Raw genomic sequence first — 15,227 nt, 5'->3', positions numbered from 1 at the left:
AGAAATAAAAAAATACCCCTAACACGCCAATCAGCACGCCACCCATTATACAGCAGTCTGGCAGCACGTTCATCAAGCACCCCACCCCTACCCAGCAACACGCCAACACGCCCTTCAGGGATAAAGATGATCTAACTTTCTATTACTGACTTTAGAAATAAGGGAGAAGAACGAGAATGCTAATTGTATATGTTGTTTTACGATATATTTGTTGCGACCAATTTTTAGGGTATATGGATTAAAAAAAGCGTGTGATGATCACCTAACAATGCATCAAGTGAATCAATGGACGATTTTACATCGTCACATCTAAATTTTATTAAAAGAAATCTAGAAAAAGCAATAATAATATTATTTTATATTGAAAGAAAGATGATTGAAAGTGCTCTTTGACTACTATCATTAATAATTTTATGAATCGCCACACTTCACATAAACGTTACCTCTCTATAACAATGTACTCGGTATCACATACTCATAACTAAACGCTACTTAACATAACTATCACCACTAACTTCCTATTATCACGTCATCATATGTGATCATTATATGCTTCAAATTGACTAGTTTATATGATCATAATATGCAGGAAACCTCATATTAGTTGGTTTTCGACTTGTAGTTTGTTTCTTATTGTCGGTCTATATTGATTTCTCCTGTGTAGTCAGGCTCAAGTCTTGACCTAGATACTTTCATGCCTCACTAATATTAAATTCTATGCTGGGTTGACTTGTGTTCAGTAGTCTTGAGTAGAAGTGGACAAATGGGCAGGTAGGGTAACAAATTAAAATGGGTTGATCAGTTTGGTCTAGGATGAAGTGTCCGGGTTGGGTTGGGTAATAGAGCTTGTTTTTCTGTAAACAAATAGAGTAGTGAATTGTGATTGCGAAAATATCATTTGCGAAAATATCATTAATACAATACTACTATTAGCTTTGTAGCAAGACGAGGCAGTTGTATGCTTCAGCAAATACAATTTGGGCAGCTTTTGACCCACATGACCCATTCCAGTTTTACATAATTTTTAATCAATTACCTCTTTTTAAAGCATAAACCATAACTGAAGTCAACTAAATACCAAGTACATTGTCAATTTTTTTGCATCTTGTAATCGGTAACTTTTCATTACTTGACTTAAACTGTCGTCCATTAGATAGTGCTGTAAGACATATTTTGCGTAGACTCGAACTCTAAGATATACTTTGTGTACTTGATGGTCTAATTTTATCAGCCAACCACTCATGTAACCTTTTAGTTTACAATTTCAATTCAAAAAAAAAAATCTCCATGCTATATTTTACTTGTTTCTTGCACGATATAATTATATAAGGTTTGGAAGATTATAATTTTGACCCCCTGCAAACATCTTGAAACACGAGTATGAGACAACATCCATTGAACCATCATTCTGGGATATTAGGATCAAACATTTCTTACAACTCTTAATGTTAAAAGTTACCAAAAAGACAACGGTTTCTTCAAACCAAACCACACCCAGATTCAAACTGATAGCAAACAATACTTGATACTTATATATATTTTACACAGCAATATCACTTGCCTCCATCACCAAACAGGTAACCCAACGAAGACCCTCCACCTGGAGCAGCATGAACTTTGGTTGAAGGACGATCCTGCACATGATCACGAATGTAAACCAACGTGCAAAAAAACCTTCTTCAAATATTCAAAATACAACGTATGCAATAAACCAAAAGCAACAATTTTGTTATCTTTTTCAGGTAAATATTGTTTTGCATGTATGTTTGTCATCTGGGTACTAATTATCACAATTCTTGCGATAAAATCGCAATAGTAAGTTTCCTTGGGTTTAAAAAAAAAAAAATCTGGATATGGAACAATATATGTCGTAAAAGAAAATCACCATGTAACCCCTTTTCACAACACGCCTATCGTTTTTTTACATGCACCCCTTTATGGTCATCCTATCTGTAACTAGTTTAATGAAAATCACAGTTTTCCAAAAACTACTAAATATTTGTAAATTTTAAGCCCACAAAACGAAAGCACAACCAGACACAACAACATTAATGAAGTTGTGATGTGGTCCAGCGGTTGGTGGCCTGCCTCCTTTAGGGGATGTCAGGAGTTCAACCCTGAACCCTCGTTGGCTACATATTAACCACGCAATTTCATCCCTGCCTCGCGTTTGGGAGGGTTTTTTTTTTTGGGTGGTTGGGTGGGGGGGGGGGGGGGGGGGGGGGGGGTTACCGTCCATTCCCCGTATGGGATTGGTGCACGCAGTTGGGGGTGGGTATAGCAACTGCGGAAGATGATCACGTGGGTGGTTAAGTCCCCCCTGGGTGATCCCCAACTAACTGTTGTCCAAAAAAACAAGATTAATACCCGGTAAGATGTAGACACAAACACGTCTACCCGAAAGTAGAGACTGCATCAAAACACTACCTTGAACAACTCATTTCCTTATAGCAGATTATGGAATGTTACTATTTTGTATCACACAAAAACTTCACAATAAAATCTGAGACAGTAAAACCTAAATATTTTCTTAGAGTCATAACCAGTGCAAAGTAACTTCTATAAATAATAATATCATACCGTGAGAAAGTTGCCAGTATTCTGACCATCAGCTCGAACATAGTTGTTAAGCTTGCTACTCTGAACGCCAGCTGGAATCTGTTTTTCGGGGGGTGTTATTGCCGCTGCAGGTTTAGAAGCTGGCTCAGCAGTAGCCGCAACATGGGCCTCGCTTGGTGCAGCAGGAGCCGCTGCAGACACTGTGGCGGGCTTTGGCTCATCTCCACTACCAAAAAGATAATCAAGTGAACTCTGTCCTCCACCACTGCTGACACCACGACCCATAATCTCTACTTTAAACTTCTAAAAGCTTACCTTGATCATAATGCAAAAAACCATTGTAAGTTTAGCAATTAACAAACACGAATGTGATTCAAGAAAAAATAATAGAGTTCAAGGATAATGATGTCTTTTAATGATAATTAACACTCATTATTGAAACGTATTGATCTATATTTTGCTAACACCTGGATCATTTATATTTGTGAAAATAGACCCTGTCTAAAATACACTGTAAAACGAGGCCTAAATATGTAATTTAATTCATGTGTTTAAGCTCAATGCTTTAATCACTCAACCTCCAAAGCTAGTTCAACAAAATTCAGTAAGTTTATATAACTTCCCTTGTATACTTGGTACATAAATACTTAAAACGACCTTCAACCTAAACAGTTATAATATGGCTTTATTTTAAATCCAAGAAATAAATATATTAAATACAAAATTCAATCATGCATATAGATGACGGATCGTATAGTAAACGTATCAGATCTCGTGTATACGGATGAATTAACAGCTCAAATACTACGCATAACAAAAAAAAAAAAAAAAAAAAAAAAAAAAAAAAAACCATCGGTACGTTACAATTATTATTTTATGTTATTCTACTAAATTAAACGGCAAATGTTTAATTTTAAAGATAGATTTTACCTGGAGTGTGGATCTGAGATCAGATCTGAAAGACGAGCGAAATTAGGGGGAAAATAGGGCTCCTAAACACTGACTGTATCAATCAATTCATCTATATATCAGCAAAGATTAGCTGTTAGTATAAGAAATTAACAAAAATCATCAATCATCAATCATAATAAGCGAAATAATCAGAACAAATGAAACTACATTTATCACTGATTTTTATATTGATATAAAACACAGATCGGATTGAAATTTAGTGAGAAAGGGGTTAGAAAATGAGTTTACCAAGAAGACTGGGAAGCGGCGGTGTAGTGAGACCCTAAAATTTGGTCTAGACAACGATACATATATCGTTACATTACCATATACGGAGTACTGGAGTAGTATATTTTTTATTTTTATTTTAAATTTATTTTTTCATTTAAAATTTTTTAATTCTAATTTTAATTTTCAATTTAAATCTTTTGAGATGAGATCCGTTAATTTAAATTTAATGGGGATGGGAATTTAGGGAATGTCCCCGGCGTTAGAACGAGGATAGCATAAATTAAATTAAGATTAGTTAAGAGTCATCTTTGGATTCAATAATTTAAGGAGAACGCGATATCTGACGTGATAATCACATGTGATTGGAAAAAAAAATTCAATCTTTTATTACAATTTTTTTTCAAAAATTTTGTGTTAAAAACGAAATCTAAATCCTAAAAATAAAACCCTAAACCCCAATTTCTAAACCTAAACACTGGATATAGTGTTAAGGGTTAGTTTAGGGTTTAGAGTTTAGGGTTTAGAGTTTAGGGTTGAGAGTTAAAAAAGTCAATCACATGTGATTGAGTAGTTTTGACTACATGTGATAACAAGTGATTGTCGCGCTTTTTTTGATCCCTTGAATTTCAAGTAAATTGTTAAATTACTAAATGTTAAATGTTTTTAAAAAGCAAGTTAGTATATATTAAAATAAAATAGTTACACATACACGACAGGCGAATTTAAATTTAATTTAATTTTTTAATCATTTACGAGATGATTTGTTAACTTGTTTATTTATGGCGTACGGTTTATCTTTTCTTTTCAGTCGTCATTTTGGAATGTTCACTGGAGTTTCACTTCGTCATGGCATGTGGTTTTCTCCCCTAATCTTTCTCGCATCTACTAAGTTTATTTGCACTACTTATGCGTCTTTGCCCAATTTGTTGCTTCTCTTCTTCATGGATTTGACATCCGTTTTTTCTATTTGCTTTGCATGTTTTCTATTCATCGATTGTCGATCACTTTCAATGGTGGTATCCTCACACTTTAAGTTGTGATGGCTAATATGTAGGGGTAGTGTAAGACCCGAATACAAATTGTACTTTTTATATATAAAAATAAAGTCTGGAATCTGTAAAAGTGGAAGTGTGCGGTGCGCACTTGGATGCGCAGCGCGCATATCGAGCTGACAGCTCACTTCCACCTTATTAGATATTTTAAAGGGGCAATTTGGTACTTTCACTTAAGGGACGAGTTTAAGGCCCCAAGATCAGTTTGGTGGATTTCATAACTTCATTTTCATCCACTTTATCACTCCCACATCAATTCTAGAGAGAGAGGAAGTTCTAGTGTGAGAAAGCTCAAGCAAAGGAGGAAGAAGCTCATTTCGGGTCGAAGCTCGAATTTTAAAGTTGTTCATCTAATCCCTAGCTACATTTTGATTGTAGCGGTAAGTCTTAACCTTGATTTCCTTGTTTTAATTGTTTAAGTGTTAGGGTTTGAGTTAGTAATGAACATAAAACCCATTTGTTAGTAATTTGGGGGTTTTTTGGGTAAGTTGAGTCTTGAGGACTCAAAGATGACTAACTTAGGGTTTTGAAATGTTAAATGTGTTTATGAACCTTAAATTGGTTAGTTAACTACTAGCAAGCCTAGATGTTATGTGAGTGGGTGTTATTTGGGTATGTGGTGACCCGAATGGGTGTGTAAACCTTGGAATGGGTCAAACGGGTCGTTGATGCCCTAAGTTGTTAAATAAGTATGTTAACACATTAAACTTGTGATTATATGGGTATTAAGACCATAATTGGCTAGCGATAGGGTTTTATCGAAGTTGACCCAATTTTAGGGTTAAGTGTGCAAATGGGTCGGAATTGCACCAAGGGTCGAAATGACGCTAGGTTGGTGAGTGAGTTGGTTGACCAACTTGATTGTGTGTTTGATTATGTGCCTAATGTAATAGGTACGTTACGTTGAAGGTTGCAAGTTCGGCTAACTTTCACAAAAGACTATAAGGTGAGTGGAGTAATTATACGTATGTGTATTTGACGTATTTATTTGTGAATGTTATGGTATGAACCATCGAGCCGGTAGTGCCATAACATGTACGTGACGAGTGTCAAAGTGTGAACCATCGAGCCGGTAGCACTATAAAATGAGGCGTGAACCATCGAGCCGGTAGCGCCGAAGTGTGAACCAAAGAGCCGGTAGCACTATAAAATCATGATGTGAACCATCGAGCCGGTAGCATCAAGTGTGAACCATTGAGCCGGTAGCACTATAAAACAAAGTGTGAACCACGAGCCGGTAGCACTATAAAAGAGTATGACTCAAATGCATATGGTGTGAACCATCGAGCCGGTAGCACCATAGCGTTTATGGTTAACCATATGGGGGGTTTGTTGATTGTTTAGTATATTATTATTATATATATATATATATATATATATATATATATATATATATATATATATATATATATATATATATATATATATATATATATATTGTGTTGAATATATGCTAATGCGGTTTTGTGATGTTGTACAACTTGTTAGTATTACGAGTATGATGACATGCTAATTGAAATACAAGTTTGTATACGGTATTGTGTAAGTGTTGCAAGTAAGTAGGTTATGTATGTATATGTGTAACTATTGCACTCACTAAGCTTTAGATTACCCTCTCGTTGTTTACCTTTTTAGACTCCGGCGTGGATAAGGGCAAAGGTATACGTTTGGGTTAGAGATTTCACCTCTTTGGATTCGATAGTGGAGGCTTTTGCGTTTTGACTTAGGTTTTGAGTAGTTTAATCCAAACAACATGCTCGTCTTTTGTTTGGCACTTAAACTCGTGGGTCGAAAATACTTTGGTGATTGTACGGGTCATTGTGCCCTTTTGTAAACTCTAATCTTCGAAATATGTAAACTACTATGGGTTGTGACCGAGTTTATGTTATGTGGTTTTGGGTTTGGAGGTTTTGGCCTTCTATGTGAAAAATTTGGCAAACAGCCCGTTTTATGTAGTAACGCGCCGCATACTGGGGCGCGCCGCGCAAAATGGGGAGTGCAGGTGCCTGACCCAATGTTTTACTTCTGGCCTGGTTTCATGCTTTAATGCGCGCCGCGCATGTCTGCGCGCACCGCGCGCCTGGCCTGGCCAGTTTACTTATCCGTTTTAAAAATATATATATGTGTCGAGTCTCGGTACTCGATGTTGGGTTGTTACAAGTGGCATCAGAGCATGGTCTAAGGGATTTAGGCGACTTGAGATAGGTGCCTAGACTTAGACTTTATTGTGTATGCGTTTTATGCGGGACTTGTAGGAGACGGGTCAGACCGGGTGTGGTTAGTGCCTAGGTTATGTGATCTAACCTTGTACTAATTGTTTTGTGTTGTGTCTTGAAATCATCAAGCGAGATAGACGTTGTCCTAGCAAGTTAATGCGGCGTAACAAGGATTATCTACCATTGTTACGGGTTCAAGTCGTGTCAAGCAAGCGATGTACGACGATTGTTGAGCAAGATGGAGCGGTGTGGTATATTTATGACTTGTCCTTCGTTTCGTTGTTTAACCTATTCCGTTTTGTAGAATGAAGATGAGAAATGGTCGTGATACCGAACATGGAGGCCCGAGCGTGGACTCCGAATTCACGGCCAAGGTCGAGGCCATCATTAAAAAGCAAAGAGCGGAATTCCTTGAGGATGTCCGAAAGGTTTTCCAAGAATTGGTTGATGGGCAAGTAACCGAGTTAATAAACGAGCGAATGAATGCCGCGATCGAAGAGGCATTAGAAGCTAGAGATATTCATCCTCGGGGCGAAGGGGGTGATGGTAATGGTGGATATGGGAGGCGAGACTTCCATTACAAAAATTTTAAGGATGCTCAACCTCCTATGTTTAATGGAGTGAGAGATCCATTGAAAAGCACAAGTTGGATCTCCGACATCGAGGGGGCTTTCCGTACCGCCGAATGTCCTCCCGAGAAGAAGACGAGATACGATTCTAGCATGTTACGTGAAGAGGCCAAGTTGTGGTGGGACGATAAAATTAAGTTTTATGGTGAAGAGCAATGCATGAGCTTGACGTGGGAAGAGTTCAAAAAGGAATTTTTCAAAGAATACCGAACTCCTTCCGACCTTGATAAAATCTGGGACGAGTTGCACAATTTGCGACAAGGTTCAATGGACTTGGTTACCCTCAAGTCGACCTTTTTGGCAAAGACTCGTTTTTGCCCGGAGTATGTTGGAGATGATCACAAGTTGATGCTAAATTTTTATCGTACACTAAGCGATGAGTTAAAGCGTAAGATTAGTCGAGGAATGGCTAAGTCTTTTGAGGAATTGTTTGAGTTAGCCCGGGGCTTCGAACCGGAAGTCCCAAAGCAAAGCGATTTCTCTTTCTCTAAGAGAAAATTTGAAGGTTCGAGTCATTCTAACTTTTCGAACAAAAAGGGCAAGAAGGGTTCCGAAAGTGCTAATAGGGTGAAGAAGGGTGGTTCTTTGAGTTATGGACCCACGTGTTTTAATTGTAATCAAAGGGGGCACTTGGCCCGTGATTGTACCAAGGCGCCGAGCAAACTCACTTGTTATAATTGTGGTAAAGAAGGGCACCGAATGACGGAGTGTCCCGATTTGAACACCGATCATGTTAAGAAGTTGGAGAAGGCGGCAGGTACGGCTCGAGGATGTAATTATTTGATGACCCATGATGAGGCCAAGCAATCAAACGAAGTTGTCTCAGATACTTTCATGGTTAACTCTAATCCGGCAAGGATCTTATTTGATAGCGGTGCTAATTTATCCTTTGTTTCTCCAAAATTTGTGCCTAAACTTAATAAGCCGCTAGCTAAGTTAAGTCATCTGGTAGAAGTCGAAATAGCAGATGGTAAGACGGTGCTAGGGGTTGATGTTTGTAATGATTGTGATATTGTGTTCAGTTTCGAAGCGTTTAAAATCGATCTCATTCCGATGACTTTGGGTGAGTTTGATGTTGTCGTTGGTATGGATTGGCTCGATCATTATAGAGCCGATATTGCATGCCATGAAAAGTCTATTAGGGTAAAGACCCCAAGTGGGGGAGAACTAATTATTCATGGCGAGAGACGAAGAAGACTTGTGCTGTTATGCACTCTTGCACGGGCACGTCATTTTCTTAATAGAGGTGGTATGGCTTTTCTTGCGCATGTAGTTGATACTCGTGAAGATCCACCATCCATTCGTGAAATTACGGTGGTTAGTGAATTCGAAGACGTTTTTCCGGACGAATTACCGGGTGTTCTGGCGGAAAGACAAGTTGAATTTCGCATTGAGTTGGTTACGGGTGCTACTCCCATTGCTAAAACTCCTTATCATTTAGCACCGACCGAAATGCAAGAATTGTTAAATCAAACCCGAGAGTTGCTCGAGAAGGGTTTTATTCGACCGAGTGCTTCGCCATAGGGCGCTCCGATTTTATTCGTGAAAAAGAAGGATAGTAGTATGCGGATGTGCATCGACTATCGGGAGTTGAATAAAGTGACGATAAAGAATCATTATCCATTGCCTCGGATTGACGATTTGTTTGACCAACTCCAAGGTGCAACGTATTTCTCTAAGATTGACCTACGGTCCGGCTATCACCAAATGCGGTCCGTGAGGAAGATATTGAGAAAACGGCTTTTCGAACGCGTTACGGGCATTTTGAATTCGTAGTTATGCCTTTTGGTCTTACAAATGCACCGGCGACATTCATGGATCTTATGAATCGAGTGTGCCCACCTATGTTAGACAAGTCGGTGATAGTGTTCATCGATGACATACTTGTCTATTCAAAGAGTATGAAGGAACATGAACATCATTTGCGTGGTGTGTTGAAGACGTTGCAGAAGGAGAAGTTGTATGCAAAATTCTCCAAATGCGAATTTTGGATAAGGGAAGTTCAATTCCTTGGCCATATTGTTAACAAAGATGGTATTCAAGTAGATCAGGGGAAGATTGAGACGGTAAAGAGTTGGGGACGACAGACTATGCCTACGAAAATCCGAAGTTTTCTCGGATTGACCAGTTATTATCGTCGGTTTATCCAAGACTTTTCTAAGTTCGCCTCTCCATTGACAAAGTTAACGAGAAAAAACGCGAGATTTAATTGGGAAAACGAGCAAGAAATTGCTTTCCAATTGCTAAAAGAGAAGTTATGTCAACCTCCGGTTCTAGTGTTGCCGGAAGGTGTAGAAGACATGACGGTTTATTGTGATGCTTCTTTAAATGGGATCAGTTGTGTTCTAATGCAAAGAGGTAAAGTCGTCGCTTATGCCTCTCGACAATTAAAGGAACACGAAACGAGATATCCGACTCATGATTTTGAGTTGGCGGCGGTTGTTCATGCGTTGAAAATTTGGCGCCATTACTTGTATGGTGTCAAGTGTACGATTTATTCGGATCACAAGAGCTTAAGACATATTTTTGATCAACGAGATTTGATTATCGTCAACGTAGATGGATGGATGTGGTGAAAGACTATGATTGTGAAATACTTTATCATACGGGTAAGGCGAATGTGGTCGCGGATGCGTTAAGTCGATATAGTCAACATCCGGCGATACGAGTAGGATCGTTACGCATGATTATTACTAACGATTTTCTTGTAAAGCTTGGCGAGACTCAAATAGAAGCTTTTATTAACAATAAGCATGTGGAACGAATCGTGGGACAAACGAAGTCTATTACTTTAGGTCCGCATGGTTTGTTGTCTTTTCATGGACGAGTGTGGGTGCCTAGAATGGGAGATTTCCGACGAGTGCTACTTGATGAAGCACTTAAGTCAAAGTATTCCATTCATCCGGGCACGACGAAAATGTATCTTGATTTGAGAAAAGAGTATTGGTGGCTGGGCATGTAACGTGATGTTGTTAAATATGTGGAACAATGCGTCACATGCTTGCAAGTTAAAGCCGAACACCAAAAGCTGTATGGTATGTTACAACCGTTAGAAATACCGAAATGGAAATGGGAGCACATTACCATGGATTTCATCACAAAGTTACCAAGGACGGCGAGGACGCAATTTGATTTGATTTGGGTAATAGTTGATCGATTAACGAAAAGTGCCTTGTTTCTTCCCATTCGGGAAATGATATCATCGAAGACTTTGGCTAAATTATTTATCAAGGAGGTGATATCGAGGCATGGGGTTCCTATATCTATTATTTTGGATCGAGACACTCATTTCACATCTCGGTTTTGGAATAAATTTCATGAAGATATGCGCACACAATTGAGAATGAGCACGGCGTACCATCCTCAAACGGACGGCCAAACCGAACGTACGAATCAAACCTTGGAGGATATGTTACGGGCGTGCATTATTGATTTTGGGGGTAGTTGGGATGAGCACTTACCATTGGTGTAATTCTCGTACAATAATAGTTACCATACTAGTATTGGGATGCCACTGATATCGGGCAAAAAGTCACATTTTTACCCCCTTTATTAAGCCCTAAAACAATAAAGATTAAAAATTTGTGGAAAAATTATCGCTTTTTCGGTTGATTTTGTAGATTAAGTAATTACAAAGGCGATGCAAAAAGAATCAAGTAAAACGGAGCTGAAACGAAGACTCTAGAGCGAAAACGGTGAAATACAAGAAATCAAGTTACGATCCAGTGAATCAAGGCTGACCAGCACCAGATACGACCTACCATACGGCCTGCCATACGACCTGCCAGTATGGAGTACGGCCTGCCAAACGGCCCAGCAAACGCCTCCAAGAAATGGCCTGCCAGTCAAACAGCCTGCCAAATACGGGCCACCAAACGGGCTGCCATACGGCCTGCCAGCCGTATTTTGGCAAAAACCTGGTCTATTTAAAGGGCCCTCTCCATCCATTCCAAAACACACTCAACTTGCAATTCAATTTATATTTTCAATCTTTTAGTTAGTTTTTAGTAGTAGTTAGCTTAGCTTTTATTTTTCGGAGGATATCCCGGCGAGTCCCTGCGATCTCGGGCATATTTGTTCGGCCTTTTCAGGTTTTTATCCGAAACGCTTGACTTTTGTATTAAACATGTATTCTTACCTTTTATGTTTAATACTGTGTTCGGATATTTCCATGATAGCTTAATTTATCAATATGTTGCCATGATAGAAGTTTGGGTTAGCGTAATTATGTTAATTTAGTGCGATTACTGTTATAACACTGAACTAGGAAGTCTGATAGATTTGTATGCTAGCATCTTAAGGATTGACCAACTTAGGTTGTGATTAGGACTTGTCCACCTATATGAAATTAGCTACTTCATAGAATTAAGACCCCTGGTTATACTTTATCTGAAGATTCTATGAACTCGGTATGGCCGGAGTTCCCGAGAGGCATCTAATGCACTTTTAGGACACGGAACCTAGGAATTGAGACATGAATGACCTAGTATGCCTATTGACTGTTCCGAAGAGACCTCTTAGGAGCTGTTAAGATTTAGTTAGTGCCTTTACTGTATGACCCAAGCCTGTTGCATGTTCTTGTCTGATTGTTGCCTTAGGTCTTAGTCATATCAACTGTTTAGGTATTCATTAGGTTTCTATCTGCTTTACTATCAGTATGTTAACTGTAATGCTGTATAATGTTTGATTTGTTGTGATCTCATTAGTATGATGGAATGGTTGTTAGTTTTCACCTAAGGTTTTGCCAACTTAAACCGACGAACTCCTTCCGTTTGTGATCAGTGTTCAATCAACACGGCACGTTGTTATTCAGTTACCTAAACTGATAACGAGGGTTAGGATTAGTGCTTAACTTACTAATAAACCTAGTACTCTACTGAGGATAACCTCCGAGGTACTGTTACACTTCAGTTATACGACCAAGTGACATACTTCTCACTACTCAAAGAGAACTCCGAGAGTTCAGCGATAAGTAGGTCTATGTTATTGGCTCATCCAATCAGATCTGCATCAATCAAAGCATAGTCTTAACATAAGCATAATTACCTTTCCCTAACCCAATACTGATATCTTGGTCAACATTTCCATGATCTGCATACTCCGGATATCCTTCCACTTTATTTACTTTTCTGCATTTAGGACCTTAGCTAAAATCAACTACTATCTTTTATCCAGGTAATTTAACTAAAAGACAATTATCCCCTTGATCTTCAATTCGTTAATCAGCATAAAATTCGACAATAGGTTAACTTACACCTTCAACACCTTAAAAAGTAAAAGTAAATTTAGGCCCCGCAAAATATAAATAAACAAAACCACTGTGTGCTACCTTGATCAACTGAATCAGACGTCCTGCGGCCTAACAACACCGCACGAATAAAACCGTCCGTTTCGGCCATATCATAGTAGTAACTAGTTTTCTGGCTTTGATCGAGAAAGATTTTAAACAGACAAAGTATTGTTTGGTGGTGTCTAAGAAAGACAATTATACACGGAATTGGTTATTGGATTTTTCGAACAGTCTCCAATTATATTGGTACCAAAAAGATCCTGCCTCTCCGTAGTCGACCTGGCCACCTCGATACAAGTAATCTGTGAAAAGTCCTATCAGTTAAGATATCCGATCTGGTTAGCGACCGAATTTCAAGAATAATTGTTTTTATTAAATTATCGATCCTTTTAGTAAATTAATATTTTCTAAAAGTTACTTTTAAGTCTTTTTAAACAGAAAATCTAAAAATGGAACAACAAGACACCCTTGCTTCTATGCATAAGTCATGCTTAGAGGAAAGAGGAGGACCAATCACCTTAGGAACAGAAGGAATTCCTGAAATTAGTTCACACATGATTAAATTAGTTAGTATGATCTGTAAATTTCAAGGATTACTAACTGACGATCCTAACTTTCATATAAACAAATTTATCAGTCTGGTTGACTCTTTTAAGAAGGAATTAAAATAGAAAAACATTTTAAAACTTCATCTTTTTCAATATTCACTTTCTACACATGCTTCAGCATGGTTTGACGCACTTAACCCGAATTCAATCCATAAATGGGAGGATTTAGCCACTAAATTTCTAAACAAATTTTATCCACCCTCCCTACAAACCTGTTTAAGGAATGACATCACTAACTTTTCTCAAAAAGAAAATGAGTCATTGTGTCTAGCATGGAATAGAGTAAAGATGATGCTTAAAAGATGTCCGAATCATTCGTTAAGTCGGTCAGATATAATCTGTACGCTTTACAATGGTTTGACCAAGGATGATATGTCTCTCCTAGACACGGCCTCGCAAGGCAATTTCATTTCTCGAACAGCAGACGAAGCATGGGATCTCTTGGACACAATAGCTGCACAGCAGGAAGATTGGAACAATGAAGCTGCTGATAAGGATGACGTCTTCGCTCATGAAAGGACCCATTCATATACATTATAAATGATTCACAATTGTTGATTACATCGCAAGGTATTTGACCTCTATATGATACATTTTACAAACATTGAATTCGTTTTTAAAAGACAAACTTTCTTTACATAAAAAATTGACGGCCTCATATTACATCCAACTATAATTGACTTAATATTAATCTTGATGAACTCAACGACTCGAATGCAACGTCTTTCAAAGTATGTCATGAATGACTCCAAGTAATATCCTTAAAATGAGCTAATGTACAGCCGAAGATTTCTTTAATACCTGAGAATAAACATACTTTAAAGTGTCAACCAAAAGGTTGGTGAGTTCATTAGTTTATCATAATCAATCATTTCCGTAATAGTAATAGACTACAAGATTTCAGTTTCCATAAATATCCGTATACTCGCAAGTGTATAAAAGTATTCTATAAGTTGTAGGCACCCGGTAACAAGCCTTAACGTTCATATTTTACCCTCTGAAGTACACCAGACCAGGTGTGTTTAATATAACTTCGAAGTACTAAAGCATCCCATAGTCAGGATGGGGTTTGTCAGGCCCAATAGATCTATCTTTAGGATTCGCGCCTACCGTACATAGACAAGTAGTTTAATGTTACCAAGCTAAGGGTATATTTCTGGTTTAAACCCACGTAGAATTTGTTTTAGTACTTGTGCCTATTTCGTAAAACATTTATAAAACAGCGCATGTATTCTCAGCCCAAAAATATATATTGCAAAAGCAATTACAAAGGGAGCAAATGAAACTCACAATATTGTATTTCGTAGCAATTATGTATATGACGGCACTGAACAAGTGCAGGGTTTGTCTCGGATTCACGAACATATCAATATTGTGATTCAATATTGCAGGAAAGTACGTAGACGCAACGAAAATGATAAACGTTAGGTTGACCTGACGAGCAATACCCTCGAACAATACCCATAACCTCCATAGCTATAACCCATAATTTCCTTAGCTCTATCCCGTTTGAAAACTTATTTTAAAATCGTCTGAATATAACTCCGTCGTAGTATTTTATGTATACTAATAATATCTTGAAATAATACTAAGTAAATATATATATGTAATTCGATTGAGAGAGTTTAGAGAAATATATTTTCAAGTTTCTATGAAATAATGAAACCTATTGAATTCTATTTATAATAGAT

At 38.0% G+C, this 15,227-nt stretch overlaps 1 protein-coding gene across 1 annotated transcript; it reads right to left on the bottom strand.

The window, feature by feature from the left end:
* Nucleotides 1-1,553: 1,553 nt before the first annotated feature.
* Nucleotides 1,554-2,897, bottom strand: LOC139858341 (protein SPIRAL1-like 1). The gene is made up of 2 exons (XM_071847197.1): nucleotides 2,581-2,897; nucleotides 1,554-1,634 (listed from the first exon to the last, which is right to left on the bottom strand). The coding sequence occupies exons 1-2, from the start codon at nucleotides 2,842-2,844 to the stop codon at nucleotides 1,554-1,556; spliced, it is 345 nt and encodes a 114-aa protein (XP_071703298.1). The 5' UTR covers nucleotides 2,845-2,897.
* Between the last annotated feature and the right edge of the window lie 12,330 nt (nucleotides 2,898-15,227).

This window comes from Rutidosis leptorrhynchoides, chromosome 7, assembly GCF_046630445.1.
Source record: "Rutidosis leptorrhynchoides isolate AG116_Rl617_1_P2 chromosome 7, CSIRO_AGI_Rlap_v1, whole genome shotgun sequence".
Lineage (NCBI taxonomy): Eukaryota > Viridiplantae > Streptophyta > Magnoliopsida > Asterales > Asteraceae > Rutidosis > Rutidosis leptorrhynchoides.
The sequence above is the reverse complement of the archived record's forward strand: the minus strand, read 5'-3'. Positions and strand labels throughout refer to the sequence as shown.

Excerpts from the sequence above, each read along its gene's own strand:
- LOC139858341 (XM_071847197.1), bottom strand. The coding sequence starts at position 2,844 with ATGGGTCGTGGTGTCAGCAGTGGTGGAGGACAGAGTTCACTTGATTAT. Across the intron at positions 1,635-2,580 it reads ATACTGGCAACTTTCTCACG|GATCGTCCTTCAACCAAAGT; the intron begins GTATGATATTAT and ends GATCATGTGCAG.